Below are 24,130 nucleotides of genomic sequence, written 5' to 3'. Positions count from 1 at the left end.
GGCTTGACTTACAATAGCTTTTGCACTTTGGTCATCTTAATACCGGCGATGTCAGTAGCCTCCACTGCAAAAAGCCAGCGGCATGAGGGCTGGGCCGATGACCCACGACTCAACCCCCATCATGGCTAGCAGGCTGAGGCAGAGGGAGAAGCCTCATGGTGGGGCAACTTGAACCTATCAGCATCTTGTCTCAATGCTACTGTACCTACTATAGAAACGAGCAGCGGCTTCTAATTTCAGTTGCATTTGCAGTACTGCTGCGGGTTCGCCAAGTGCCGCCCGGCGCCGCCCACCCGCTGCAGTGCCAGACGCTGTCCCCCCCCCCCCCCTTTTGCCGATGCTACTCTATACGTCACCGTCTGCATTCGTTCCTGTTTTTACCCCTCCAGAGCTCTCCCTCTCCATGGTCATTTCTTTTGCATAGGACATGTCCATCTGCCGTGCTCCTTGGTTCTGGCCCAACCAATGCTGTGCTCCTGGTCGTCCACGCCTTGGACTGGACGTATCTCGTTTGACGTTCGTATCCCCCTCTCGTGTTGCCTATTCTTCCGTTTTGTCCAGTCCAGCACTGCCGGCTTTCACGTTCACCCCCTCTTCGGCATGGTGGTCCCTGGTGGCGCCTCGCCTCGCCCCGACCCGTGAGGAGGATCTTGCTGTCGTGCTCCAGCTTTTGCCATCCTGCCATCTTGGCAGACTTGGTCATGGCAGGCCCCCTTCTCTTGGTTGTAGTGCTGAGCTAGTCTGGAAGAACGGCACCGGGAGGCAAGGAAGCATGACAATCTTTATGCACCAGGGAGACCAGTAAGAATGCACATGAGCCACGTTCCTGATCCAGTGGTCGCCATACTTTGCTTGCTTGTCTGCTTGCTTTAAACCCCCTTCCTTGTACCTGTGATAGTAGACCCACCTTATTGCAGCACCCAGGCACAGCCCAGATTTGCAGCGCGCGCGGCTTCGTGCATGTGATGCCTTGTTTCAGGCCTGCCATTGCATACAACTCTTCTTTTCGGACCCAATTCTGCCCCCGCTCATTATCAGGTTGAACCATCGAGTGATAGTGACTGGATGTCTCATGCGCGAAAGGGAGGGAGGGGTCCACCACCACCACATACCTCCCCTTCGTTCCTTGCTCTACCGTTCAGCTATCTCGTATCCATAGTACCGTAGTAAGCGTGTGTGACGACTGCTGCAGCGGAGGGACTTGTGATGTCACTGTTTTCCATTGCAGATGGTGCTTGCCTGAACTGCCGGCCGTCTTCTGATGGGTCCGTTTTCTATAAAGCGGTGGAAGCTGCGTTGCATGTAGAAGCTTCTTGTCTGATCTTAACGCGACTCATCAACCTCTACTCCTCCCCCGCCCTCTTCTAAAATTACCGAAACAGCACCAGCAAGGCAGTCACAACTGCACTACGAAAACACACTCGAAAGCTACAGATTGGCACACCATAGGAACACAAAAAGAAATTCAAGATGGGTATCTCCGACTACGGATTGTGGAAGTGCACGCCCACCAGCTGGAACGGCACAGGTACGCAGCCACTGCCCAGACTCTCTCTTCCTCCAGAACACTGCTGCTATCCTTCCTCTATTTCTCCCTCTTTTTCTCTCCTCGCTGCCCACCTGCCCTGCTGCTTACTACTGTTGCTGTTTGCTGACATCGCATTGTTCTTTTTCCTACAGCCGACACGGATCATGGCCACCTCGAGTTCACCGACGCCGACAAGGGCACATACGAGGCCGACGTCAACATCATGTCCTCGGACACAGACAAGCGCCTTGTTTACTGGTTTGTCTCCAACTTTGACGCTAAGCAGCCGTCCACGACCTCTCTCTCGCAGCTCAGCGAGGGCTTCAGCACACAGAAGGGCAGCAGCTCGCTTGCCCTAGACTTTTTGCGCGAGGGTTTTCTTGACCCCAGCGCGGGCACGCTGGTCTCGCACGACCCCAAGGACCCCACCGAGAAGGGCGATATCCTGTCATACCTCGACCCCATCATGAACCAGGCCGTCCAGGAGAAGGCGACCATGTACCTCTGGGGCAGCCACTACCAGGACAGCAGCACCAGCCAGGGCATACACGACATTCATATGAACCAGGGCAACGCGGGTAGTTTCGAGGACGAGAACGGCACGTACCAGGATGGTGGCATCGTCATCCAATTCGCCAATGGCACGTGGCAGGGCATCTTTTTGGCCTTTGCGACCCAGACCCTCAAGACAGACGACAAGGGCGACCCCGAGGGCGAGACCTTCGCACAGGCGCTGGGCGGCGGCTCGACAAGCACCACGTCCACCTCGGAGGCCAGGACGTCTCACCCAACCAAGGGCCAGGTGGGCATCGAGGCCGCCATCGTCAACCCGCGTGGGCCGGACCGGGATGCGCCCGAGGGGAAGAGGGAGACGGTGTACATACAGAACAAGAGCAACACAACGCAGAGCCTGGAGGGCTGGACGATCGAGAACAAGAACGGCGAGGCAGAGAAGCTGGGGAGTGGCGTGCAGCTGGCTGCGCACACCAAGAAGGGGTTCGAGGTGCCCGAGGCGCCGCTGTCGAACTCAGGCGGCAAGATTGTGCTGAAAGATGCAAAGGGCACGACGGTGAGCGAGGTCAGCTATACCGAGAAAGAGGCGCGCAAGGAGGGACGGCTGCTGTACTTTGCCAACTGAAGGGAGTGGAATTGAGGTCGAATCGAGGGTGGACCTGGCGTGTTGAAATCATGCAGGGAATCAAACAAGCATAATCACTTATGATCTGATGGGCTTTCCGATTGAAATATGATTATTAGGCCATGAGCGGACCTTTACTCAATTCATCATCATACTGCCGGCGGTTTGAGATGTCGTCACCAGGAAGATTTCTTATCCTGGGTCCTCGAGTGCCTGGAAGCATGTACTGTGCTATGCTCCTAGTTGGCTAAGACACGGACCGCACGCACCATCTCTCAGCGCCCATCCGTCCATGATTAGACGCGACGCGGATGTATGCTGTGCACGGTCTCACAGCATTTGTACATGCAGGCAGAACAATAACTGTTCTTAGCTTGGAACCAGACTGTCGGGTGCTTGTTGATTCTCTCCACACGTGATTGATGGGGCGTTCGTTGACGTCGCGTGTCTCACGGTGGCTTTTTAGCGAAATCAAGAAACAAGATGGGTGCTCTGTGCTTATCGTTGGCTGCTAAACTTGATCCGAAATAGCGCTGGGTAAGCAAGCAAGCCAACGCCCGGGGAATTTCCTGTAGCCCGCCCCTGAATCATTCGGAACGAGGAGGACGGAGGTGCTGAGGAAGCGAGGTCATTTTTGCAAGCGAAATGTCTGAGGCTTGTTCATTCCGAGTAGCAAGTGACACGATATATTCACGTCTGAATTGCTTCTTGTCAGTATATATGAATAGTTCGTCGGTCAACCTTGGAATCTCACACCATGGTAGAAATCGTCAGTGCAAAATGTCAAGTCACCGTCCAATCTCGGCCAGTCTGGGGTAAACAAGACTGCAAGAGCAAGCAATGGCCCCTTGGAGCATGATCTACAGAAGGAACCCCCGTTCTGAAATCTCTCGTTCCGGCCTAGCAGGACAGAGAGCCCCCCCCCCCCCTTGTCGCTGGGTTTTGATAAAAAGCTGAAACTGTGTTTTGGGGCCGTCGCCTGGCGAAATTGCGATTCCCCAAAAGAAGCTTTGACCATGACCAGAATACAAACAAAAGAGCGAGGAAAAGAGGCATGAGACGGATGGGATGGGAAATTAAACAAGACACGGTTCCCCCCTGACATAATTTATTGTGGGCAGCAGTTATGAATTGATTGCATTGCTCCTTCCCTGCAGTGCACATCGCTCTCTCCCTCCTGTTCTCTTTCGCTCCTTCTCTCCCTTCTCCTGACTTTAGCCCCCAAAACAAGTTTGAGAAAAGGAAACCCCCCTTCAAACATCCTCACCACCAACCGACCATAGCAACAACCTGCTTCAGTATTATCGACTGGAATGTACGCTCATTTCTTTCCAGCGCACTGAAGCATCTCTTCTGTTATAGTGATTTTGCATTCCCCCTTTCACTCTCTTTTTTTCTTTCTCTATCGCACATTTGACCCACACTCACTCGAAAAACTCGCTCGCTCGCCTCCCTTCTGTGTCTGGACACGAACAGAGGAATAGAGAGAAACCATTTAACACTCATTGGCCTTTCTTATTTTGTTTTGATAGTCTCTGAATCTCTCTCTATCACCAATCCCACACGAAACGGAAGACGAAGAAAGATTGAAAGTGAAATCTCGACGCGAACAACCCGGTGACGAACGAGACAGGTAGACGCTGCATGTCGAGATATCCTTGAACACGTCATTATAAAAAGAATAGACGAGACACAAAAACGACCTGTCCAAAATGCCGGGCCCAGCAGTAACAACAAGACTTCGGTCCCGGTCCTCGGTGGACCACATCTTTGATCTTGTCGAGAACCTCGAGGAAGATCAACTTCAAGACCTTCTCCTCCAGATCAACAGCACGGGCGACAACATCCAGGTAGCCAAGGGCGTCGAGCTCTTCGAGGAGGAGCAGAAGCGCCGCCGCCAACTTGACGCAAAGACCCTCCGGCCGACTCCGTCCTTCCTCGACCAGCCCCATGAGCCCCTCGACTGGCCGCGCCAGAAGCCCAGGCCCGTCAGCGGCTCCCAGTGGCGCGGGAACATGCGCATCGTGTCGACGCCCTATACCAATGTTAAGCGACACCAGACAGAACCTATCAGCCCGCCCTTGACGGCCAGCCCGCCTGCTAGCCCACCTCTGAGCCCGCCCGGGAATGCCCTAGCCTACAGTAGCCCCAGGAGGAGTGTTACGGCGCCGTTGCTCAAGACGGAGGTGGCTAGGGTCGAGGTTCACCCCATCGTTACGCTGGACAGCCCTGTCAGCCCACCACGGAGCACCGAGGCCGACGACGATGATGATGACGACGATGACGACGCGAGTCACTATGAAGAGGAGGAAGAGACAATGCGTCCTGCGCCCTCGGAGTTTGCCTCGTTCAGCTTTGGTCTGGACCATTCCGCCGTAGAAATACAACAAGAGGAAGAACAGCGACAAGACCATCCCGTTAGTCCCCGCCACGCCGCCGCCGCCGTTCCATCATCGCAGCCGCGCGACTTCAGCAGGATAAACACGACTCCACTCGCCTCCTTCCACCACCAACCCAAGTCCCTCGATGCCTTCCACGACCTACCTCGTCCCAATACGTCCATTGGCACCGATGCTGCCGCGGCTTCCTCCTTCTTCCGCCCCCGCGCGTTCCGCCGCATCAGCAGACCCACATTCTTGTCGCCCGTCAACGTGTCAGCACCCGACGAGCTGGCACAGAAGCTCTCTGCGTACCTCAAGGGCGAGATCCCTTCGCCACCACCAGCGGCATCGCAGGCGCGGCAGCAGCAGCAGCAGCAGGTGGCGATGAGCAGGCCTGGCGAGACTGTGTCGCCGCTGGAGGAGATGCTCAAGGAGCCGCTCACCCCTCGGAGTCGATTTGTGTTTGGGCGGGTGGAGAGGGAAGTGCCGAACGTCAGCGGCATCTTTGAGGTTCTCACGGAGGGTTGAGAAATATTCTAGAAGAGGAGGAGCAAGAGGAGGAAGGAGATGCAGCATACAATAGTGAAAGAGAGCACATGAGGAGGGAGAAAGGGCGCAGACGACAGAGCACGGAGAGGAGAGAGAAAACGACTTTGGCCTGGACTGGTCTCTGAAAAGTCTCCCCATTTTCGTCAATACTTATGACCTTCTTAATTACTTTTTTTTACTTCTTAAGCATTGCATTGCACGGCGTTGGAGAGCGGTGTTTATCTTTTACCAGCCCCGTCAGTGTTGCGCCGTGCCGAGCGGGTTTCGATTTTCAATTCATTGCATTTCTCTTCTTTGGGGCTGAAGAGAGGGATTTCTCTTTGCTCTCTCCTCTGTGTGTATGTTTTCTGTTCGCTATGTCGAGACTCAAATGGTTGGACGTCAACGTCTTGTGAGAAGACTGAGAAAGCAGGGAACAGGAAGATTCGATGGTAGATGAGTCGTGTAGATTTCTTAGGTTTCTTTCTATATTTAGCCTGCCTGCAGACAGGCTCGAATTGAGCGGCCGAAGTGGTCTGACATTCATGTATAGGGAAATTTTATTTGTCTGGTCTTGTCAACGTCGTCCCGCCATGCAGGCGACTGTACATAGTATGCGGTGTCCTTCAGACCTGCTCAGCCTGGCGAGCCTGGTTTCCTTTGAATCACTGTGGTATCACAATATATATACGAACAATCAGCTTCCTTTCCACCCTCTCATCATTACAACTCCTGGCCTTTGGCTTCCAGAGTCGGCAGCCCTGTACAAGACTCGGGCGCATTCACAGGGTTACACCTCGCGGTCCTCCCTCCCTCGAGCGCCACAACATAGTCCACATTATACCTCGCACTCATCCCCCACGCAGGCCAGTCTGTAGACACAACCTGGGCCCCGCTCCGCAGCGCTGCGTCCCTCATCCCAGTGACATTCTTGCCCACGACCGTCTCGATAGGGATGTCGGCCCTCGTGCGCACCCAATATCCTCTCGCCACATCCTCTCGTATCGTCGCGACGACGTCTCCCTTGGTCGCATCGTTGAGCTTTCGGAACGCGCAGTCAGCCTCGCCCGGTGCAGACTGCGTGAACACCACCCTGCCCTCGAGACTAGGCCTGCCTTCCACGGACGCATTGCGCACCAGCCCGAGGGTCTTGGGCCCGTCGTCCATGAGGAAGAAGATGCGGCCCCGCGCCGAGTCCAGATCAGGCCACCCGTGCGCAAGGATAGACTCCTCCAGGGTCAGGCCATCGCGGCGCAGGTCGTCCGGCACGATGAGCTCGTCCCTGGAGGAGAAGACAGACCGCAGCTCGGCGTCCAGGTCGGCAAGCAGGGCGGTGTCGTTCCAGGAGAAGGACCTCGCGCCGCCCAGGTAGCCCAGGTGGGAGTTGACCGTCTTGAACTCGAGCATGACGGAGATGGGCACGTGGTGCCGGTGCGCCCTCGACCACGCCCGGAGGCCCTCGAGACAGCCCACGAGGGTGTAGCAGGTCGTGCCGACGTCCTTGTCGGCGACGTGCATCACCTTGGACCCGGGCTGCTTCATCTCGTCCTCTGGCGGGTACGCCACGCCCGACAGGCGGCGGATCACGGGGTGGGCGTAGTTGCCGCCGTCCGGGTCGGCCCAGATGTCGAGCTCGAAGCTGCGCACGCCCTGGTGCTCGGCCTGGACGGCCAGGGCGGCGTGCGAGTAGTAGTAGTTCTCGGGCCCGCCGAGCAGCCGGGCGTGCCAGGTTCGCTCGGCGGAGGAGATCTCGCGGTGGTAGCTGTTGTGGGTGCCGATGACCTGGATCTGGTTCATGCGTAGCTTGTCGGGGGACCATGTTAGGTTGTTTTTGGTGTAGGGTGGGGCGGTGGGTGTGGTTTCTGGGCCGCCGAAGAGGGAGAGAAGGCCTGGCATGTGTGTGGTCAGCTTCAAACGCACACACGCACAGAGAGAGAGAGAAAGAGAGGTGTCCATGAATGGTCGTCGCCGCCGTAGTTACGGCTTCAGCTCTCTTCAGAACTTGCCTTGGTAGAGCGAGGCCCAGAAGCCCGCGGCCTGTACCACACGCTGAATTTTTGAGTGTCAGCAGCGTTTGGAATACAATATCGCGTAAGGTGCTCAGAGAGAGAGAGAGAGATACACACCATAGTTGCAGAGGTAGCACGTTATGGCGGCTATTCAACCCAGTCGACCTTGATTACCAGTGAAGTTGATGATTCAATACGGCTCTTCGAAAGCTCACAGCAATAACGAAGAGCCAGTAAATACAAATGAATGCCAACTGATTTCCTTTGTTGACGGTAGAAACAGGTTCGATTCCAGGGTGTTCAATGAAGCCCCTCCTCAATGTTGGCTAGCCATAATTACTCCTCTTTTCTTTCCTTCGGTGTCGCAATAATGAGCTGAAACATGCAGAGCGCTTGAGATGCACGGGACGTCTTGTTGCAGAGCACGTGGGGTGTGTTAGTGTGCCCATGAAATACTACACTCACTTCCCCAACAAGTAAGTATTCCCGGTTATCACCTCGCATCACAGTCTTTTCCCGCAGCTGAACCAAAATAGTTGACAGCCGGCGTCGAATGGAGTGAGGAGAAAGCAGTTATACAAGATAAGAAACAATACTCAAATGAAGTTTGGAAAATCCTTGGTGGTATGAATATAACCAGGGAATCGTAGCCAATGATTCGATATTCCTCCCCCTCTTTTTTTCAGGCACAGAAAGAATGTGGAGTCCCGCGCCAAACTCGGGTATGCTAGTACTTATTCGCAATTCGAGATGGATATGAGTAAATGCTACGTGGTCAATAGCAGAGGCGAATATCAAGTTCATGGCTCAAGAAAAACAACCGGTGGAAACCAGCGGGCAAAGCGCCACCAGAGTATTGATTGGCAGTGAACAAGCCTATTGCCGCCCAGCGCTGGTGTCTCAACACTGGACGCCCAGAAGCGAAATCCCCAATGCTTCGCAATTTTCTTATCATTTAGTGCGAGATGACAAAGTTCTGATGGGTAGTTTCACAAGTCCAAGACAAGCTTTCCACTCTGCTCTTCTACTTTGTTGAACATCTTTCGTCGTCTTTCTTTTGCCGTCGTGTTTTCCACGAAACGCATGCCTCCGGTGTTCCAACAAAACTCCTGTCAAAGCGTATGCACCTCACTTCCTAGCCAAAGCTGCTTCGCCATACTGAACAATTTGCAAGGCCCCTTTATATTTGCTACTTATAAGCTAAGCAGGAGCCTTGTTATGTTGTTTCGCTATGTTTTCACTTAGCTGCCTACAATAATGAAGAGGATCAAAGAACTTCAAACCTTGAGAGGGGTCAGACGACTATGGTAGATGAATATGCTGTATATGCTCCCAAAAACCTTTTGTCTATCGCGCTTCAATGCACCAGCACACTGCCCTGGAGCACCCATTTGCTTTGCCCATCCGTGTTAAACAACTCCCCGTCCATGATGCCATGACAATAACAGCAGCCTACAAAGTCAAAATCTTCCCCGCTTTTCAGGCCTTCCGACTGCCGAATCGTAAAAGGCATTTTTCCCCCGTCGAATATCCACACCTGATCTCCTATCTCGGTTTCCAGATGGCCCAAGCCCATCATCCCGCTCTCCGTGATGAAGAAGGTCTGGTTGCAGACATACCTGCTCCAAAACGCAGCAAGACCATTGATGAGTCCGTGTCCCGTCCGCACGAAATTCGAAATATCGGCCAAATCTTGCTCGTTGGGCGGTCTCTCCGTCCATTGGTTTCCGTCTCGGACCCGGTCGCTCACCATGACCCTATAGAAGGCCTCTTCAAACTGCTCTCCTGACAATCCATTGGCCAATCCCTCGTGATACTTGCGTGCCATGCTCATCCAAGATCGCATCGTGCTCGCAATTTTCTCAAGCACGACATTATCCGCTGGAATGGTATTTTGGTGTGGTAGCTTGGTACCGATCATCTCGATCGTGCCAGCTAAAACACCAGTCAGTCCTAGAGTCTGCATTGGACGCTCCGCGTCTGCTGCTGCTGCTGCTGCATCATGGAGGGCCTTTTTGTCCAGTTCTCGCCCGGCACAGGCGTCGTAACTCCTGTACCCCCAGTATCGATAAAATGCATCGACCTGGTAAGGTATGGTGCAGTCCATGTCGCAGGCCCACCGCGGCACACCCTCGGTCCCTTTCCCTGGAGGCGCTCGTGGTTCAATCACCAGAGGAAACAAACCCCGCGCATGTAAGATCATGTCCAAGGTGAAGGCGCTGTATACCTGCACCGTGGGTGTCGTGTAGTCGCATCGGTCCGTATAGTACAGCTCCATGCCGCGCGGCAGCAGCCCCAGCAGCCCAAACACCTTGTCCCGTGGCTCGGTGGCCTGGCGCCCGCGCCATTTTGCGGTGGTCGCGACTGGGGTGTCGCGTTGTTGGTGGGCCGAGTCGATCCAGATCACATTGCAAAACAAGTGTCCCAGGATGTCTCTAATGTCCTGGGCTGCCTTGGGCGGAGCCTTGGAAAGCAAATCCCACATGGCTTGGGCGGGGTTGTCCGAGGTGCCGGTCCAAGCATAGGCGCAGTGAGCGAGTGTATCCCATGGTAATTGCAGCGGACCCCAGAGGAACACCTTGTTGGCCGGCAGGATTGATTCTTGGACGGTCCAGATGCGGTTCCACCACGGATGGGTGCCAACGCTGATACTCTTCAACGCTTGGATAGGACCGTGGAAAGCCGAGGCAGAAGCCAGACAAGGCGGGACGGGAAGGGTCTTGTAAGCTATCGAGTTGAGCGCGTCGATGATGGCTTCTGCATCAGCCTGGGGAACCGTGGGGTTGATTTCGTCTACCCAGATGAGGCACTGGCTGCAGTTGGTGTAGATCTCGCGCATGAGACGGATTTGAACGGCTTTTTCGGTCAAATTGTCCTGGTCGATGCAAAGCTGGTCGATCCAGATCGTTCTCTGTTTGTCTTCCAGTCGTACACGCAACAGCGCCGCGTGGAGTTTGGTAGTCACAAACGTCTGTTGGTTGTCTAACGTGACAACACGTTTGGCTTCGGGGTCGCCCCATCGATAGGACAGTACCTCGTATACTGGCTTATCGGACAGAGCTACGACGCGGGTTTCGCAGTGAATAGGGGCGCTTGCGCCATCACTACCGTACGGTAGGATGTCCAGGAGTCGTATCTCGTCGTTCAAAAGCATGTTCGCAGGAGAGAAGCCACACTCAAGAGGGAGGTTGGGTGGGCAAATTGATCAACTCCCGGAAGGATTCAGAAAATTCTTGGTGTCAACTCATCAGAGTGGAGCTTCGCTGCAGTACACGTCGTTGGTGGCATTTTCGACATGGGTCCGAGATAAAGGACCTTACAGCCCAGCGCGCCCAGCAAGATTCCCCGCCATTCTTCCCTGTCAGACTAGACCCCAGAGTCGGCGGCTTTAAACGGTAAGTCAAAAGAAAAATCATGTTTGTATTAGAAGCGAAAGTTAAGTGCATTGTTGATGGTGTAGTTATCGTTGACCGGCGGCCATCAATCGTCAGGCCGCGCGATAGTGGTGCTGCAAAGGTAGCTGATATAGAGCGACATCAATTTTTGATCTGGAAATTGCGACCATATCTTTGGCTCTCAGCTTGGCTGGTCCTTTGGGATGTATGGAGTAGCTGTCATCAGAATAGGAGAGTCCCTTGTGTCCCCAGCACCATAAGAGGCATGATGAGCCTCTTACATGACAACGCAGTAAGAGTAGCCGTTGACTCCCATGGAGGAGTTGGCAGTAGTCTTGGTGGGGGCCATTCTGATTGTTTTGACTGGAAGCTGAGAAGCTAAAGTTAAATAAGATCTGTTGATAGGATGATGTTGTTGGTGATGACGAGAAGCTAGGATGGTTTGATGGAGCGGGAAACTAGAGATATTCATATGGGAAATGTCGAGCGCTTGGCCACTGAGCTCCTCCAAGATCTTAATAAGATTTCAAATAGTAGCAAAGAAATTGAGGACACTGATCAAAGACTTTCGAAAGAAAAATCACAATCGGTCACTGCTGGAGTTTATGTTGGTGCAAAGGTCCCGGTGTGAGGCTGACAACCTTTGACCATGATAATATTGTGCTTGGCGACGAGATGTCTAGACGGTCCATCTGACCCCAGTTGCAAAAGATTTGGAACTTTATTCTTGATGGCCAGTCTCCAGGTTGATTCTGGGACGTGGTAAGAATTTGGATTTTGCCAATAGAGGAGAAATTATGGACCTCTGATAGTGTTGAATAACGAACGTCTATTGAAGCTTATCCCTTCTATTCTATGTACTGACGAGGGTCGTATATGCCCTCTTTTATCCTCAACTAGGCCCTGAGGGCCTGACTCGCCTTGAGGGATATCTGAATCAGTCAATTCTCAAGGCGGCCGGAGGGCGGCACGGCGTGGCCGGCCTGGCCGAGGAATGGCCGGAGCGGCCTGAATAGTGGCTTACATCCAACACACCCCCATAAGGCCTATTTGCCGCTTCTTCAAGGCCCTTTCTCCGTATATACGGCATCGTGACCTTTCACCCCTTGGTGTTTTCAAACAGCTTCATCCGTTTCAGCATTTCAGCTTGTTTGTTGCCGTTGAGTGGCTTCGTAAGCCCATCAGCTAATTGGTGCTCTGTGGGCACCCATTCGATGCCAATGCGCTCGTCAGCCACCTCGTCCCTCACGAAGTGTTCCTCAAGGGGTATATGCCCTGTTCTTTGGTAGAATTCGGGATTCTTCGTCAATTTGACAGCCCCTAGGTTATTATACTTCGCTGTGAACTTCGATGGGATTCTCAACTCCGTGAGAAGGCCCTTGAACTACAAGCTCATCTGCATTCCCTTGCAAATAGCGTAATATTCAGCCTCTGTTATTGACAGCATTATGCGGCTTGTGCGCCTTGAATGCCAATCAATCATGCTGTTGCTTATTTGAACAACGAGGCTGTACGTTGAACAGCCCGTTGCCTTGTCTCCTTTCCAGGGATATAAGTAGTCTATTCTCGTAGCGTGCTGCCTTGTGGCTGAACGTCTCGTCGTCCCAGCGTACGTAGAGCAGGATCCCGTCCTTATTCCCGATCTCGAGCCCTAGATGCTTGGTGCGTTGGTAACAGCGATATCTGTGCTTGAGGAGTGCCTGGTGTTCAGACGACGGGTTGTAGCTGTACCTCGAGGTCACAGACAGTAGGAAGGCCATATCAGGCCTGGTTTGGGTTATTGAGTACATCAGGCGGCTGTTGCGTGATTGGTATTCTGTGATAGCCTTGCTGGAGGCCTGATCATCGTGTAGCCTGGCTAGGGCTAGTGATCCTGTGGCAAAGGGAATAGGCGATGGTCTCACATCCTCGTAGCTGCTTTCGAGAAGAGATCTCTCAGCGTACGCGTCCTGTGCGAGCCTGATAGTGCGTTGATGACGATCTCTGGTGATGGACACCCCCAGGAAGTAGTTGGCCTGGCCTAGATCCTTGAGCTCGAACCGTTTGGCTATTTGGCTGTTTTTCAGCGGTTAAATTGGCCTGTTGAGGGCTCGAGGTGTTGCTCGAGGTCTTTTCCTCTTGGCCTTTCTTTCCTCGCCATTTCTCCTTATCCTTTCGTTTTTCAGGGTGGATGATCCAGCAGTTCTCGGCTGAATGACCCTTGTGAGGACAGGTCCAATTGCTCGTCCTTTTGCCTCCCCTTTTGGGCCCTTGTTGGCTTGTAAGGTTGGCTATCTCGAGGATCCTCGAGTTCCTAACCTCGTTGATGTAATCAGCTTGAATTGCCTTAAGGGAAAAGGCTCCTGGGGCGCTGAGCTGCATCGTTTGTCGAATTCGAGCTACCCACTGAGGGTTTTCAGCCTGAATGCCCTGAATAAAGCTGACTTGGTACTCGACCTCGTCGACCTGGCGGCCTAGGAGGGTGAGGCGCTCTTTGAGGAGGTTGAATGCGTTGATATACTCGCTTGAGGTCTTGAATGCGTTGCTTTTGATGGACTGGAGATCCGCAAGGAGCTCCTGGTATTGAACAGGGCCTGTGCCTATTGCCCAGTCCCTGAGAGTGAGCCACTTGGTCACTGGGTCGGATATATGGCCGACGAGGCTTCTAGCCTCTTTGCCACACGAACGGTGGATCATACTATCGATGGCTGATAGCTGAATATCGCGATCCTCAGGTTCGACGAGGTTGATGGGAGTTGCCAGGGCCTCCTTTTCAGCCTCGGTCAGGTGTGTCTTCTTTTGGAGGGCTACGAAGAGAGGCTTCATCAAGTCGAACTTCTTATATTCGATGAAGAGCCTCTTCATTGAGAGCTCCCAGATAGTCCAGTTGCCCTGGGTAAGCCATTCCTCTTTGCTGAGGTGCCTCGAGATTGAGGAGGCTCCCTCCTTCCTTTCCTCGGTATCAGACATGGCTTCTTGTGTTGAGGAGGTTTTTCCTCCTTTTGCCTGGTCTTCAGGTTGGGCCAGGTCTTTTGTTGATAAGGCTGTGCTGTATTCACGCCCGGAGCGAGTACTCCTTATGTTGAGATCCTCTAGCTGATCAGGTATGGAGGATACGGTGTATGAGGATGTCGAGTGCCTCTATGCCTTCAGGGCTAGAGATCACGATCGTACTGATAATGTATTGAATAACGAACGTCTATTGAAGCATATCCCTTCTATTCTATGTACTGAAGAGGGTCGTATATGCCCTCTTTTATCCTCAACTAGGCCTGAGGGCCTGACTCGCCTTGAGGGATATCTGAATCAGTCAATTCTCAAGGCGGCCGGAGGGCGGCACGGCGTGGCCGGCCTGGCCGAGGAATGGCCGGAGCGGCCCGAATAGTGGCTTACATCCAACAGATAGTATTATGCCTAGTAATTATTGTGCACCGCTAGAGCGAGTTCCTCAAGGTATATTTTGTCAACGAGGAACAAAGCCCTTATTACACCTTTCAGAGTAAGCGTGACCCCTTAAGGACAGGCTTGTAGACGCAGAAAGCTATCAGCCCTCGTAGGGAATATTCCGGTGATCAAAAGCATGTATGTCTCTGGGACACCCGCCTGCATCTACACGGGTCCTGCAGGACCACATTCGACACATGATATTGGGTCGTCATGTTGGATCTTCACCTCGAAAAGTTCTGCAGTCGCAGTATGGCGAGTTTTTTGTGGTGTTTGTTTTTCTGTTACGTTGTCTAATAAAAAAAAATTTGAAGGTACGTTTCATGTTCCACGGAGACGCAAATGCACCTTGAAGATCGGAACTTTCAAGAAAGCGTGATATGAGGATCCTGCGTCGAGGTCTAGCCTTCCAAATAGCAACACAAAACAAAATAACCCGGCAAGTACCCTTTCGATAGAGTACGTGTATTTCCCAGAGTTCATCATATGATACGATATATGCGTTGTGGTAGTAATTCTAAAGAAGGTTAGTCCTCATTGCCAGTAGATCAGAATGGAATATCTTGAATCATTTACTTCGCACTATTGACTTATATTCCCAACTCTGAGGATACGAGGTACACATTTTTGCTGGTTGCCTCTGACCAGGGGCGTCGTCGTGGAGCGCCTCTGTCGCCTTTCCCTTGGAGCTGGGCCAGGCTGGCTGCGTCGTGCACCGCTTGTTGATTGGAGGGCTTACTTGAACATGACCCAGCACTCACCATAACTACCTAGCCAGTTTCAAGTACCCTTAATTGCCAATACGATTAATTATGCGAAAGCTTCGTAGAGTTCGACCCATGGAAAAGTTTATGTTCGTCTCTATATGTAATGACTCGAGAATAAATGAGAAACAAGCTTAAGGCCAAGGCATAATATGGGTCCAGAGAGGGAAGCCTCAAGGAGTCGTCCGATACAAGAGAATCCCATACTCTTGAAAGCTACAACCGAAAGCTTATTTTTATGATGGCCCAGGGCTTTCCATGGCTAGTTTCTAATAAGCTCCCTCCATTGTTTTTATGACTAGTTATGCGGAATCTCCGTAGCATCCGATTCATAAATATATTCGTCAACATGTATATATATATATATATATATATATATGTAATCACTCAGTCCTTCTCCTGAACAGCTCCCTAATAACATTGTCGCCCAAGAACTAAGTTTTGGATGATTGAAGCTGCCACCATGTCCGCACGCTCATTACTTGCTCTACTCGCCGCATCGGCACTTCCTAGCGTACAGAGCTTGGCCATTCGTCAGTCAGAGACCCCAGTATGGCTTACACTCCCACCTACGCCAGCATTACCGGCTCCAATCACGGAGGTAAAGACGCCAGTCGACGGCGTTGAGCTCTGGATGCAACAGTACAACGAAGAAGCCGGCAGTACTCCTATTGTCATGATCCATGGAGGCTTAGGATACTCGGCGTATTTCGGCGCCGTCATATCTCGCCTGATCGAGGGTGGTCACTATGTCATTGCCGTCGACCGCAGAGGCCACGGGAGAAGCACATTCAATTCCGCGGATGTGTTTACGTTCGACATGTTTGCACAAGATACCTTTCAGTTGCTTAGCCAGAAGGGTATCAGCAAATACAACATCGTCGGTTGGTCGGACGGAGCCGCCACAACGCTGGCGGCATTGCTGAACAGCACGATTGAAGCGCATATCGAGCGAGCCTTTGTCTTTGGAGGCTTCTCTGTACCCGAGGATACGAATGCGACATTCACCGACACCGCGATATATAGCGAGTTTGTATCGCGTTGCCAAACAGAATACAGCACGCTGCAGCCAACTGCCAACTTCACCGAATTTGCGACAAAGGTGGGGACGTTGGAAGCAACCCTTCCACAATGGACCGATGCAGACCTTGCAGAGATCAACGGCAGCAAAGTCACCATCGCAGGCGCAGAATATGAAGAGGCTGTCAATCGGGATGTTGCCCCACGGTTGAACAAGGCTATCATTGGAAGTAACCTGGTCATACTGAAGAATGTGAGCCATTTTGCGCCTCTGCAAGACCCTGACCAGTTCACAAAGGCCGTTGAAGACTTTCTACTAGTATAGAATTACCAGATGATTCATAGGATAGGAGTAAATAACAACACCATCTCGTGGTGGCCAGTGTGGTAGTCCTCCGGACTTAAATTGAAGTGGCTCCTGGGTCTTTTTTAAGTAAAGGGCATCACCATCTTTTGGGCTATTTAAGACACACAACAACAACAGGACAACTTCCCTTCTTTTCCAAGCTTGAGTCCCTCTGGACAGATCTGAAGCAGGGTCTTCACCCTGTTCTTGTGCCGTTGTGGCCTTCGTTGACTGTCGTTCTTTGTACAAGCACACTTATCAGTCAGGTCTACATTTATGCCTCTCGAATCTGCTATGCGGATCTGTCTCGTGTCAGATCGACGGGGCACTTGCCCGTAACTCTCTGACATCTTGCGTGCACAAGCACATTATATCGAGCCTGTAGACACAGAAGGACCCATTGACCAAGAGACAAATTAGGAAATCGACACCCACAGGAACTACTATGACGACTTCGCTGCCACGACTACGTACCCGAATAAAGGGGGGGAGGAAAAAAAAACCCCTGAGAATACAGGATCCCGCCCACCCAGGCTTTTCGTCTGAAGAGTAGCCTTGACTCGAAAATGAAAAACAGAGAAAAGATAGCAGACGGGAACAAGATTCTGACTGGCCGGCCCAGCCACGCCTGCTCCCCCGGATTAGTCTGCGCTGAAGCCAACACCCAGGGTCTTTCGCCGGCCGTAGGCGCCGGAACGAAACAGCCGTGCCTGGTGAACAGATACGACAGACCGTGACTTAGAATGAACAGGCCACTCAGCGCCTTTCAACCAGTGAACAGAGGAGCTTGCCCACAAGGGGTTAAGGCATCTGTTAGAAGCATCTTAATATACTCAGTTCTTGAGGTAGCACTGAAATCCGACATATGTTAAGGAATATATATAGTATGTGATAATCAGCAGACATCCGAAATTTGAAACTATTCATATTGCTATTTCTGCGCTCGCTGGTTTTACATATATCGATAAGCTCTTTGAGATATCTTTTTCAACAGTAGGCAGCGGGGAATTTGATCACAGAACTTGTCAGGAACGAGCATTGTTAGCAAGATGAGATTACTAACTGCATTTATGATGCAGAATGAGTTTGAAGCTAGCTCTAACAGTTCCAGAATACCCACATAGTGCTAAACTCTACTTACTTGATTGGCATACATACCAACTTCAGCAGCAAGTGTTAATACTACCTTCCTTTTCAGTCTAGTAGTTAATATAAACGAGATGATCGAGATGGAAGATACCAGCTTGTTAGTGCACAGACGGAGAGACAGAGGCAGGGAACGGCAAAACGGAAACGGAAAAAAGCCGACGCCGCCATGATTCGAACATGGGCCTCCGAAGAGAATAGATAACAAGGAATTCGAGAATTTCTAGTCTATCGCATTAGACCGCTCTGCCACGGCGCCTATGATTGGTATCTAAATCTGGCAGTTATTCTATATATATAGTTTACTGTCTGAAAAGCACTGAAATTTCGCCCAAAATCAAATCTGGTCATGAGCACAAGGGGTCTATACCTTATAGCCAAAGACGGTCCAGTTAATTCAGTTGAATGATGTCTGATACATACAAACAGTCAAATGTGATATTAGCCCGAATTGATTCAACCGTCTGTGGTAGAGAAACGCTGCATGTAGTGAACTGCTCGGACAGTTGTGAGGTTGTAACCGCTAGATAGTTCGACCTGGTGGCTTTTCCTCTTTTCTCTTTCCTCTTCAGCGCATTGCAATATGAGCCTTTTTGCCTTCGCATAACTTGACTCAGTAGCCAGTGTGGACTTTTCTCGGAGAAAGGAAGAAAGAAAGAAAGAAGAAGAAATTATTAGTGCATAGCACAATCATCGCACTATCAAACATATCGCCCTCAAACATATCGCACTCAAACACATCGCACTCAAATATATCGCACTGTCGTACTATGACACTATTGTACTATCGCACTTTCGCACTTACATGTCGCGCTATCAGAATTATCGCACTATCGTACCTACATCTGCAGGTAGTTTTTGACGGAACACCAGGACTATGCCACTGCTATTGACCTGTAAGCCTCGTATTCATCTTGTTTTGCGCAAATATGGACTATAACTACTTACCATTGTGCTAGTGTAGCTCAACATGGTATGCGACGGCCAGTGACTCATTGGCCCTTTCATGGCTAAAGCACTTGCTTCATTGCCTTTCTGTAGATAACTCCCACTTCTTCTTTCTCCTTTACATATTTTCTTTCGTTCTAGATCACGTCTGTGTATACGCTGATGGCTATTCAGCGGCGTCTGTCGGATCGGAAAATTCCTGCTGCCACCTGGGTCGGCATTGACGCTAGCAATAGATCTCTTGGTAATTATTGTTTCCACACTTCGCCACCCGGACAATGCCTACTCGTGAGACTGAATCATTATTTATTCTTCCATTATTTATATCTTGCTCCTTTGTAAAAATACACACAGTCAACTAATAATTCTAGCAGTGCTCATTACTCTTTTTGTATTATTTGTAAGTCAGCCAATAATGAGCATACAAAACAGCTGTCTGAAGTTTAATGATTAGTTGGCTTTAAGATAATTAAATGCTTTAGCATAAAAACTGGCTAACTTAGAATAATCCATTCTATGATTTCACCTGAATAATCTAGTTTATTTACATATCGCTCTCATTTCTCATCCAGATATTAGATTGTTGAATTCTTGATCGATCTTGTACACTTTTCATTTTTATTCATGAGGAGCATTTCTGGGAAATAAAGCCGGCGTGGAAGGAATAGAGGCGTTCAGCCAATTAATGTTTTTAGAGCTGGTAAGTTGTTGATTACTGGTTAAACGTTGTTAATATGCTCACTGTTAGCTGGTTAATAACCAGTAAAACACAGCAATGATGCTATATTGTGATGCTTGACTGTCTGTATGTTATCTTGGTACAGTACTTATTACATATATGACTCACTCATATTTTAGTATATTTCATTCAATCAGCACTCACATTTTATCGTAATAGGTCTGAGTTCAACCTGGATCCTTCGTGGTACAGCATGTACTGTCTAAGAGGGAAAATATGAAACATACATCCTGATAATTGTAATTTAAAATATACCGAGATGATCTCGTTCTTGCCTTAGTGACCTCAGCCCAAGTCCTTCTAGCATTATGCATCTGCTTGATACCAGATTCTTCGGCCGGAGTCCAAGTTTTATTGGGGAGACTGCTATTGTAATGGGGTTGTATGGAGGCAGGAGTGTCCTCTTGCTTCCGACTGCTCACAGGCAGGCTGCTCGGCTCTAGATTTGGATTAGTTGCCAGGAGATTTCCTCCAAAGGTGTTACAGACGATAGTACAAGGTAAGCAATCTCCAGTCGCAACATTGGAAACCTCCCATGTTTGTCTCGTCCAGTCTAGGTAGATGGATATGCGTTTTCTATCTATCTGTGTATATTGACCATGTCTTTCAAACTTATACTAGGAACTATCATTCTTTTGATGCTATCATCTAGGATGCCCACTGTACTGCCATATGTAGCTTTTCAGCCATGTTGTCCCATTCGCGTGTGAGGGGTGTACTATCTGAGGCCTTGCCCCGCGGCGGAACCACGCTAAGCGCCTCGAACAGCCCCACCCCGCCCTGCTTTCTTTTCCACACTGGCCGAGCACTCGAAGCCCAACATGGAGCAGCGGTCACATTTCTGACCAGGCCAGACTCGCCCGATGGGAGAACACTTTCCCTAGAATGTCAGACCAGGTGCTAATATCGAGAGAGTTCTTGTAATTACTTACGGCCTTCTTGTCCTTCCTGCAGAATGTGCACTTGCTGTAGTTCAAGCGACGTCGTTTGCGTTGAGGCTCCTCCTGGCGGTCCGCATCAGTCTCATGCTGGCGGCTTGCGTCAATCTCATGCCTCGAGGCTTCGCGAGAGGAACTCTCCGCCTGAGGCGACGGAAGCTGTTGTTGTTCTGCCGTCTGTGGCCCTTGGTGGTCGCTGGATGCGCTCTCCATATCCATTTGACTACCAAGTCTCTCTTTCATACGTTCCACCTCCCGCAAGTTACTCCTCAACTCAATTTCTCGATAAACCAAAGACTTGTAGCGTTCACGCCGCTGGATCCCTTGAAAAAATTGCAATAGCATCAGGAAGAATTGGACCATTGCAGTTCTATCCTTCTTGTCCACGAAGCTGTTCAGTCCGCCCTTGGCGACGAACGACGACAGCGTGGCCATAGCCGATCGCGCATCCTCCAGATTTGTTGATGCAGATGATGAAGTGATGGACGATCGCGCGTTATCGCTGCTGACCACAGGTGTGGCATGTGTCTCCTCATTGTCTTGAAGTTGCTTATCACTGTGATTCAAGAAGCCTGCGCTGCTGCTGTGATTCAGCGTACGGGGAGAGTTCTGCTGGTGTCGTATGGCAGGTTCGATTTCTGGTCCGTGATCAAGTGATTGTTGAGAGTTGTCCAAAGACATTGGGCTGAGGACAGGTGAAGGTGTGGCATTCGGACGCTCATTTTCGTCAACTGACGAACCCTGCTGCCTACGAGGTTCATGAGACAGCTGGAAAATAGTCTGGCCAGCGGACATTGTGAATTCAGGCCTGTCGCTGAAGTCCAGGTAGAAAAGCTGGTCAGAGAAAATAACAATCACAGAAAGGCCAACTTTTTTGATGGGGATGCGTGAATCTATGTCTGCGTAGGAAAGGAAAGCCTTTGTCGCGGTAGTTAATATTCATCAGTCAGGCTCGTAGTTTTGTAGGCCATAGACGTAGCTACCAGCCCCCGGCACGTGCAGTCAGCATTTACCAATGAGCTTTGGTTCTCGCAATAAACTACAGGGGTCTTTCGCACTGCCGCAAGATCCATCCTTCATACAACTCTCAATTATAATTTTCACACTTCGCTGCCCAAACAATACATGCCGTACCACACAGATCCAGGCTGAATCAGACCTGTTTTGATAAATCTATGCTAGCTTCGTGAATGAATATTAGAAAGTGAGCGACACCTGCCTATAATAAGTATTTTTGCACAAACGCCATGCGTAAATATGGGAGGAAATTACCAATTTCAGATGGCAAGTATGTACTAACCGGGTAGAAAAGTGTGAATATTATAATTATACTCTTGAGAATTGTGCAGTTTGAGCTGAAGTTGCTCTGTTGACCATGTCGTATTATAGCTCCCACACGATCGCGCTCGAGGGGTATTTAAGATGGGGTATAGGGCGTGCTGAGCTAGCCCCGGGCAGCGCAGCAAAACAAAGCCTGAAGCAGCAGCGAATTCAGAAGAGAATTTAATCAATATATCGCCTTCATACGCAAGCTGAACTTGGATAGTTGGGATCCGTGTCTCCTAGCATAGTACAGTATCTCTCTTCCGAGTCAGAATTTATCTTGCCTGTAGCGTTCTACTCCTGGTCCCGCCATTCTGCTGTCTAGTGCAAAGCACTGCTGAAAGTAAATGACGAAACTTTAAGATCCGATGTTACCAATGCATCATTGATGTTACAAAATAAGCAACGCTAGGGGGGGGGGGGCGGGAATAAGTGAAAACCTGGCATAATTAATCAGTACGTGATTTGGCAGAGCAGCTCTGCATTAAATTGGACTGTATTCAAAGCAATAGAACCGATTGCTACCAGACTTGGGGAACAGGAACTCTCCAAACTTGAATTTAGAGTGTATTAAGTTAACGGGGGTAGTTTCCGCCCATCCGTAGTTTCCGCCCACCCGGCCAGCCACACCACACATATACATATATATATATATTGATTATTTTCACATACTATTCACTCACCACGATGCATTCCTCTTCATCAGTAACTAATTCAACATCGTTCTCTTCATCCTAACTATCCTCATCTTGATTAGCTGCTATTTGAGCCCTCTGTATAGCCTCAATATTTGCAAACTTCGAATTTGAGCTCATATCAACCTTTCTTCTTTTAGTAAGTCGAAGCACCCCCTTGTGGACACCCCCCCTTGTGGACACCCCTGGCCAGCCACATCGCATATATATATATACATTGATTTATATACATTTCTCTTCCTAATCAGCTACCACGATACAGTCCTCCTCATCAGTAGGTAATTCGGCATCGCTCTCTTCATTTAGACTATCGTCATTCCTGTTGACTGCATTTTGAGCCTTCTGTATAGCCTCAATATCTGCAAACCTCGAATTTGAGCTTGTATCTACCTTCCTTCTTTTAGTTGGCCTTCTAGCCTCAGCCTGCTTTTTCAGTATCTCATTCTTTTCCAGGGCTCTAGCTAGTTCGACATCCCTCTCACTGAATGCTTTGCATATCTTCCTGAAAAGTATACGTTGTACTGGCAAAGATGAAAGCTGGTGCCGATTCTGCTATAGTTGATGATATATATCTCGAGCTTCGCAAGGCGTTGAAAAGATAACTGCCTGGCCTGAGGAGGCTTTCAGGGTATTCTGGGCTGCTTTTGATGCTGTTAACTTTGAATTTGCCTGAGTCTGGATGAACTGAGAGGTGTTCTCGAGGAGAAGAGGGCTGAGGAGTGGCTTGGAAGGTCTAACAGGCTATAAGCCTGAAGCATTCCATCCAGACTTGATATTCTGGCTCGAAAGGCCTTCCAAGCGAGCCTGATGATAGGTCTCGAGGAATATTCGCTTGCCAAAGACTGTTGAATCCTCCTACTGGCTTATAGAACTGACTTTTCGCCTGTACGCTCTCTTAAGAAACGAGAAGACCCCTAGATCGAGGGGCTGAAGTACGTGAGAGGTATGAGGAGGCAAGTAAATCAACAGGATGTTGTTTTGATAGCATTGCTACATAAACTCATCAGTTGTATGGCTGCTATGGCTATCCAGGACTAATAGTTGAGCCTCTGAGGGGTCTGCTGGCTTGCTGCCTGGAATGAAGATCTTTTTCAGCCATTCGAGAGCTACAGCATTATCAGTCCATCCATTGCTCGTAGCTGTGAACTGCTAGCCCTCAAATAACTCCAAGAAGAGAGGAAACTACTGCTATTGTACTGTTTGGCTCTTGAAGATCACTAGAGGGGAAAGATAGGTGCCTGTAGCAGAGATACACTCGAGGATCGAAGTCCAGGATCTCGACCCAGGCTCTTTTCGATGAATTGAACATGAAGAAGAGCCCCCAAGAACCAATCCGTTCTCTCCTTAGCTCTCAGCTATTCCAGCTTCATCCATATTCCATCTATTAGCTGGTTTGATAGCTTGGATTTGAGGAAGGTCGAAAAGACGAAACCAAGGCCTTATTACCTCTGTTGTAGCTCCATTGATTCGTTCAGAGGCAATCCGTTTATGCTTTCGTACCCTTATCTCTGGATTTCTCTTCAAAAAGCCCTCAGTCCATCTCTTCCCTAGCCCTCGAGTATCTTTCTGGACCTCCAGGATCCTCTGAGCAAAGTGCCTAAGCTCTGAGTGGCTTGGTGCAAGCCCTAGGCTTTCCTGAACAAGAATCCATTCAGCCAACTTCTTTTCCTGAGGAAAGGAGAGCTTTTGCTGATGTTGATGAGCTGTTTGATGCGATTCTCTTCCTGCCAGGCGATGAAGAAGAGTAGTCCTCGGGATCCCGTATTCGCGTGCGGCTCGTTTCTGAGACCAGCCTTTTTTAACAGCCTC

The 24,130-nt window shown here is 50.3% G+C and overlaps 7 protein-coding genes and 1 non-coding gene across 8 annotated transcripts; 3 read left to right on the top strand and 5 right to left on the bottom strand.

The window, feature by feature from the left end:
* Window positions 1-1,361: 1,361 nt before the first annotated feature.
* On the top strand, window positions 1,362-2,749 carry M406DRAFT_323138 (uncharacterized protein). The gene is made up of 2 exons (XM_040919742.1): window positions 1,362-1,528; window positions 1,681-2,749. The coding sequence occupies exons 1-2, from the start codon at window positions 1,471-1,473 to the stop codon at window positions 2,664-2,666; spliced, it is 1,044 nt and encodes a 347-aa protein (XP_040774339.1). The 5' UTR covers window positions 1,362-1,470; the 3' UTR covers window positions 2,667-2,749.
* Window positions 2,750-4,378: 1,629 nt separating this feature from the next.
* Window positions 4,379-5,575, top strand: M406DRAFT_73993 (uncharacterized protein; the record flags this gene model as incomplete). Its single annotated transcript, XM_040925682.1, has 1 exon — window positions 4,379-5,575. The coding sequence occupies one exon, from the start codon at window positions 4,379-4,381 to the stop codon at window positions 5,573-5,575; it is 1,197 nt and encodes a 398-aa protein (XP_040774338.1).
* A 544-nt stretch (window positions 5,576-6,119) lies between these two features.
* M406DRAFT_323137 (uncharacterized protein) lies at window positions 6,120-6,811 on the bottom strand. Its single transcript, XM_040919741.1, has one exon. The coding sequence runs from the start codon at window positions 6,740-6,742 to the stop codon at window positions 6,299-6,301; it is 444 nt and encodes a 147-aa protein (XP_040774337.1). The 5' UTR covers window positions 6,743-6,811; the 3' UTR covers window positions 6,120-6,298.
* Window positions 6,812-9,829: 3,018 nt separating this feature from the next.
* Window positions 9,830-10,738, bottom strand: M406DRAFT_262887 (HET-domain-containing protein; the record flags this gene model as incomplete). The annotated part of the gene is made up of 1 exon (XM_040917544.1): window positions 9,830-10,738. A coding segment is annotated over one exon (909 nt), but the record flags the coding sequence as incomplete, so codon positions are not given.
* Window positions 10,739-12,454: 1,716 nt separating this feature from the next.
* M406DRAFT_261755 (uncharacterized protein) lies at window positions 12,455-12,772 on the bottom strand (the record flags this gene model as incomplete). Its single annotated transcript, XM_040917465.1, has 1 exon — window positions 12,455-12,772. A coding segment is annotated over one exon (318 nt), but the record flags the coding sequence as incomplete, so codon positions are not given.
* Window positions 12,773-15,629: 2,857 nt separating this feature from the next.
* M406DRAFT_262622 (putative esterase) lies at window positions 15,630-16,511 on the top strand (the record flags this gene model as incomplete). The annotated part of the gene is made up of 1 exon (XM_040917520.1): window positions 15,630-16,511. One exon carries the CDS (start codon window positions 15,630-15,632, stop codon window positions 16,509-16,511), a length of 882 nt encoding a protein of 293 aa, XP_040774334.1.
* Window positions 16,512-17,837: 1,326 nt separating this feature from the next.
* On the bottom strand, window positions 17,838-17,937 carry M406DRAFT_t89. The gene has a single exon. It is a non-coding gene; the product is annotated as a tRNA-Ser (tRNA).
* Window positions 17,938-19,300: 1,363 nt separating this feature from the next.
* Window positions 19,301-21,098, bottom strand: M406DRAFT_73988 (uncharacterized protein; the record flags this gene model as incomplete). The annotated part of the gene is made up of 4 exons (XM_040925681.1): window positions 19,301-19,341; window positions 19,510-19,537; window positions 19,593-19,949; window positions 20,298-21,098. The coding sequence occupies 4 exons, from the start codon at window positions 21,096-21,098 to the stop codon at window positions 19,301-19,303; spliced, it is 1,227 nt and encodes a 408-aa protein (XP_040774333.1).
* Between the last annotated feature and the right edge of the window lie 3,032 nt (window positions 21,099-24,130).

Source organism: Cryphonectria parasitica, assembly GCF_011745365.1.
Source record: "Cryphonectria parasitica EP155 unplaced genomic scaffold M406scaffold_6, whole genome shotgun sequence".
Lineage (NCBI taxonomy): Eukaryota > Fungi > Ascomycota > Sordariomycetes > Diaporthales > Cryphonectriaceae > Cryphonectria > Cryphonectria parasitica.
This window is presented reverse-complemented; position numbering and strand designations above follow the sequence as displayed.

What these genes read in the sequence shown, in the direction of transcription:
- M406DRAFT_323137 (XM_040919741.1), bottom strand. Translation starts at nt 6,742, where the DNA reads ATGGACGACGGGCCCAAGACCCTCGGGCTGGTGCGCAATGCGTCCGTG.
- M406DRAFT_323138 (XM_040919742.1), top strand. Translation starts at nt 1,471, where the DNA reads ATGGGTATCTCCGACTACGGATTGTGGAAGTGCACGCCCACCAGCTGG. An exon ending in CACCAGCTGGAACGGCACAG is followed by an intron (nt 1,529 to 1,680) that starts GTACGCAGCCAC and finishes TTTTTCCTACAG; the next exon opens with CCGACACGGATCATGGCCAC.